The 6,000-nt window shown below is 40.6% G+C and overlaps 1 protein-coding gene across 1 annotated transcript in view; it reads left to right on the top strand.

Moving 5' to 3' along the window:
- LOC308335948 (phospholipid-transporting ATPase ABCA1) overlaps positions 1-6,000 on the top strand; it is a gene marked incomplete at both ends in the record, with an annotated part of 174,589 nt that overhangs the window by 15,914 nt on the left and 152,675 nt on the right. The window contains 2 exon segments of the mRNA XM_080793173.1: positions 2,061-2,150; positions 2,416-2,614. Coding sequence (XP_080649299.1) covers positions 2,061-2,150; positions 2,416-2,614 — 289 coding nt within the window.

Genomic DNA, 6,000 nt, shown 5'->3' with positions numbered 1-6,000 from the left:
ATAGTGTTAAACTCAGCCTTTTCTGACTGGGAGAACTTAATTGCCTACCCTTCATCTACATTAGTGATACACAGTACCATGCCTATTACTTTTTGTCAGTATAATATGCTGTATTTCAGTCTCATATTTCTGACGAGAGATACAAAGCATTTTGTATTAAATAAATTGTATAGCTAACCTTGAGATGTCTTCTCTCTCCACTGGAGATATTTTTCTTCAGCAGTACTCTGGGTCTCCAGTGACTGATGCGCATGTGGTCAGGGGGAAATTATTTGTTTATTAATATTGATGTTTTTCCTAGTTGGACAGAAACACAGCATTGCCTTCATGATGATGAAAGCCTGTGCTTTTCCTGCTGAGTTTATCTTTGAGAGAAAATGTATGGGACAGCAACCCCAATGAATAAGAGATAAGGTAGGAAGTTTGTAGGAGAGCATTTGAACGATTTAAGCCCCCAAGGCATTTTTTTGTCATTGACAAAGAAAGATACGTATGGTGAAAAACCTCTTCGGCGCCTGAAGCAAAAACATCAGGCTCTCACACTTAACGCTTGGAGTTCATGAATAAAGGTGATAAGAACAACATAAAGGGGAAAAAAAGGTTGAATTTATCACTGTCACTGAGGAGACTGACTGGAAGAGGATGAGTTTAGGGGTGCAATCAATCTAATTGATTATATACCGTATAAATATGTACACCACTGTGCAGTTATAAATAATATACATAACCATACAAACATAGCTGAGCTACAAGCTGACGGCACATAGCGATGTTCTAGGTTGTGAGCTTGTAGATCTGCTATTACTGTAGGATTTTTTAAATTTCTCACTCGAGATAGCGTGAGAAGTTCTGTCATCCGCAAGAGACACGAGCAAATAAGGGCCGATCCGATAGTTTACCGATACAGTATCGACACACACACGCACACACACACACACACACACACACACACACACACACAATGCCATTACTTGCATACCAAGCTAATTGGGTATTAGGCCAAGAATAGGTTTTATTTTCATTTGGATTTAGTTGAAATGCAAATGGATCATTTATCTTTCAGGTACCGACGTACCAGAAGGGCAGTGAAATCCTTGTGCTGCTCACAATTCAATTATTATGCCATTTTCCAATCAGCTCGCATGATTTATAGAAAAAAAAAATAAACACGTCTGAGGCCTGAGACTCTCAATAATACAACAAATAAGTACAGTGGAATACTTTTGAGTTGAACAAATGAGGTTTGCGAGATTGTCTTGTGCCGTGGGGTCCACTTATCCACATTCTGATGTGTTACAGTTGGAGCACTGGCATTTTCTGCCCATCAACACCATGACTTGAATACACAGGACCTCAATGGAAACAAGCCCTGGGTTTTTAGACATTCTCCTGTATAAATCTGTGCCACTGTGCCAGTTCATAAAGTATACAATTAATCAATCAAAACTAAATAGCAGTGATTTCAAGCTGTTTGATTGCCAAAGAGAGAAACATGTGCTATTTCAATCAGCCTCATTGTGGTGTTTCACTCAGCATGCACATTGCTGTCAAGTGTACAATTTTACCAAAATGAATGTACTCAGTCAGTAGCCCTGGATAGCTACTGGTCGATCCGCTTGACTTCTTAAATGCTCCGTTACAGTATTTAGTATAATTATTAAACCCCAAGCTTTTCTGTGCTCCAGTGTCCTTCCCCCTGCTTGCTATTTATCTCCACCTTTGTCCTGGAATCTGGATGAATTTCTGAGCTGCATCGTTTTATGTTTTGAAGGTCAAGACAGACCTGTATAGCAGACATACAATTGACACATGGAAATGATGGCTGCTGTTGAAAGGGCATACAATTGTTACCTTTAACCATCGACGTGAATCTTGCATGCACTTGAATGCCTCTTTGTGTTTGCTTCAGAATATCATTGGATAAATAGTTTATTTTCAGCTCCTGAGAAAAAAACAGAATGATTATGCCCAAACGGCAGCATTCATTTTAGCATCTTCATTTTGTTTTAATGTTGTGGAATCTGTCCTGTGAAACTAACACTTTGCATACTCCGCTTTAGCTACCGGCGTCGGCTTTGGACCTGAACTCGGCAGACACTATTCAACTAGTGGAGAAAACCACCAGAGACGCAGCACCAGTGATTGAAGAGGTTAGTGGCACTAGCATGTGATTTATAACCACAACAAAATCTTAGCTGATTCTATATCAGCAGTTCACCTCTGTCACCCTCTGTCACACACTATAATGTATGCTGTTTGTCCTTTGTATAATGATGAATGTAGTCCAGTAGACCACTGAGTGAGTGGTGTCACACCTCCACTCTCTTCTTGTGTAGCTGCAGCTTGCACACGATTATTCTCCTGTTTTTCATTTCAAACACATGGTATTGTTTACATGCGTTTGCACCTGACCAGATGGCCAAGTTGCAGGACTCCATGCTGTTCGAGGCTGCCGGTTCGTTGGATTTCCGTCAGGACATGGTTGGTAGCATCAATATGCTGCTGTGTGGGAAGGAGTCTGACCTTAACTCCACCAATCTGACCCTGAGCTTTCCAGCCTCCAGACAGATGGCCAGCAACAACTCAGTGTCTGACATCAGGACTGCCAATTCCAGTAGGTGGCCTTAATAGCCTTGACTTTATGCATGCATGTTCATACATTCTCTTCCTGTCACTTTTATTTTTTGTAATTGCTGCTGGTTCCGCTGAACTAGAGGTACCCAATGTAGTGACCATTAGCATAACCCTGGAACTCGGAGACAGGGTACATGATTTTGAATATGCATAGTGAAAATGTTGTAAGATAAGATCATGTTTATCTTATAAGATAATATAGACCTATTTATATTGATCCCTGTCGGGAACTTGGCAGCAAAATAATGAACAGTAAGAATGAAGCACAAGACAGGTAGGTAAGATTGATTCCTTCGCCGTCTAAGATTCTTCAGTGCTAGTAGACGGATTCTTCTTTTGTTTTTCACTTCTGTTATTATGAGTGTTCTTCAGTACTGTAGTACCACCTGGTATGGATGTTTGTCTGCAGCGCTAAAGTCACAACTGCTGCAACAACTGAACATTTGTTCAAAGATTGTTGGACAACAACTTCAGAAACTTTATACATCCACGTATGATAACGGCATCCTTTTTTTTTTTATATATATTTTTTTTATCCCACGATTTTGGTCAGACTAAAGAGGTCCTTTGTCCACCAGTCGACCTTGAGGCTTAATCAGGAGTTGTAGTAGCCACAGGGTAATTTAAGCGGTGGATGTTGCTCTTGTCTTCGTATCTTTATGTATGTAAATTGTCTTGTTCTGGCTGCTGTGTCGCAAGACAAATTTCAGTGTGAACTGACAATAAAGTACTATCATATATCATATCATATCATTATGACAAAGTTAAAATAGAGTCCATCATGCATATGCACTTGGTCTGACCGTCATATGCACTTGGTCTGCCTGAGTTAACATAATGCATACTCGGTTAACTCAGGCAGTTTCATTACACCAACTTCTTTGGCTTTAGTGCCTCCCAAGCAGATTATGTATTACATTTCAGTAAGTCCAACTTTGATGTCAATTATGTTCAAATCATGTTTATTGCTTTCTATTCAATGATAGTTGTGATAGTCAGGTGAAGTTCCATTAATCTGGAGTGTCCATATAATAGGCAAATTATATCTCATTTGTTACTGTTGGCACTGTTAGTGTAAGCACACACAAAGGAATTGTGAAATGGTAATAAAGAATCGCCAGCTCAGTGTTTGTAAAAGGATCAATATTCTGACCTTTCCCAATTAATGCGTCATGGAAATGGAGGACTTCTAAGGTGCCATTATGCCAAATAGACAAGATTAGAACAGTTCTTACATGGAAGACGGTGAACAGTCATTTTGGCCAAACATAAAATAAAACATGAATAGGAGGTGTTTCTGTTGATTCCATACCTCAGCATGGGAGAATAACAACAACACCACGCCACCATATTTATGGAGCTTTTGAGAAAAACATGGTGAAAAGGATGACAGTGATATTTCCTTGGGACTTTGCTGAATGCAACACCGATGCTTGCTCAGTTTGGGAAGATTCTAATTTCCTTATTTTGTTGTGTTTGAACAGAAAGTGTTTCAGGCTTTTGAGTGCACCCCCCTCTAGCTGTGTACACATAAATCGGTTGGTCGTTGAGGAAAACACAATTGAAGCAAATACTAGCTGTGTGGCTATTGGCTTGATTTTGTGCTGCACCAATTTCCTTTTGTTTGAGTGCAACAACAGCGCAGAGTGAGCAGTCTGCAGTATTGTCCTATTTGTTTATAATTTATGGCTTAAGAATACCTCTGCCTTCCAGTCGCCACATTTCCAAATAGTTTCAACATCTATCAATAAATGTGTAGGTGTCCCTCCAGGGACTGTGATGATTTTAAATCTTAGATTAGCTGGTCACTAGCCTCTGAGACCGCAGGGGTTTGGTCACAGACACGGATGGACAGGGGCGAAAACATAATCCCTGCTTCCCATCCGTTCCGGACTGGCGGAGATAAAAATCCAGCAATTCACATTATGCATACTGTAACTGGCTATCCCTCAAACAAATTGCCCACAATTCTGCACATAAGTTATTTTTTTCTCACTTATTATCTCAAAGCTGGCTGTTTTATTCAAAAGGCATGTCGTGATTCTTTGAGTGCTTTTGTAGCTACAGTAAATTAACTTGCTTGTGAAGGTTAGCTGAAGTTTAATACACTTGTCTGATTTGTCACTTAATGTGGGTGTAGTGGTTTTGTAGTACTGAATGCATTTTGATTCATTTGACATAACAAAAAGACATAGCAAAAGGCTAGATGGGAACTTAAACCTGAAACCTGTGTAGCATTGACTGAGGCTTGGTGGCGCTCGTCTTTCGCCGCAACAAATTCTGTACATTCCTTGAACAATGTTGACGATAACACTATAAAGTTAAATGTAACTTGTTTCCATAGTGGTCCTTTTGCAGGTAGATAAAGATGGCAATACAAGTCACACATAAATACGGTCTTAACTACTTACATACCTACCTACATATTCCGCCAATATATATTATTTACACATACACCCAACGGCCACCTCATCAGGCAACCCCACACACTCAACAAAGTGTCCTCTGAGCACCGTGCTCACATCATCACATATGCTTCTCACGTCACATATGAGTTGGAGTCCGTTAAAAAAAGTAATACACTACAAAGAAAGTACACATTACGTTTGAAAAAAGTAATGCCTTACATTACTTGATTACTCCCTGGAGAAAGTAACTAGTTACACTCCTCGTTACATTCCTTTGGCGTTACTCCATAAAATCGCCTGAGATGCATTGTCACATAATTTGCCACTAAATTTTATAACTAAAAAAATGCATTGCATGGATGCACCTGGGACGTACAGTATCCTCAGTGATGTATCCTGAGGTCAACAGGGTTTCGGGTCTACCAACATCATACCCCTCACTCAGGTGACCCAGCCGGGGTCCCGACTTACGTCCCAGTAGCTACCCTCGATCAGCTACCAGGCCCAGGACCTGTTTATAATCCTAATAAGGAGGACATACACAAGATCTTTCTTTATGTTCTTAATACCAGGTTGTTGAACAAGTGAAGGAATAAAACAAACAAACGGCGTCGCTACTAGCTACACTAGGGCGCGTTCGAAAATGTCCACACAGAGCGCACTCACATATTACGGTTGGATTGGCCAGTGGCCACAATGGCCAATGTATTTTCGAACGCACCCCTAGATCAGCTGGAGACTGGAGTGATGTGCATTTACAGTCTGCTCCTGCTTGTTGTTACGACAGTAACAAAAAGCGTGCCTGCGGCCGTAAGGCTGTGTTGTGTCGTTTTGTAATGTGCGTAGTAAGTTGCCGGCGCACCTTTTCAGCTCACAGTAAAGTCGCATTCCTGTTCAACTCATCTCCTTTGTTGTATTCTTCAACGCAACACTGCTGAAAGCAGCAGCAGGACGAAAG

This window comes from Protomyctophum bolini, assembly GCF_963924005.1.
Source record: "Protomyctophum bolini genome assembly, chromosome: 20".
Taxonomy (NCBI): Eukaryota; Metazoa; Chordata; class Actinopteri; order Myctophiformes; family Myctophidae; genus Protomyctophum; species Protomyctophum bolini.
The sequence above is the reverse complement of the archived record's forward strand: the minus strand, read 5'-3'. Positions and strand labels throughout refer to the sequence as shown.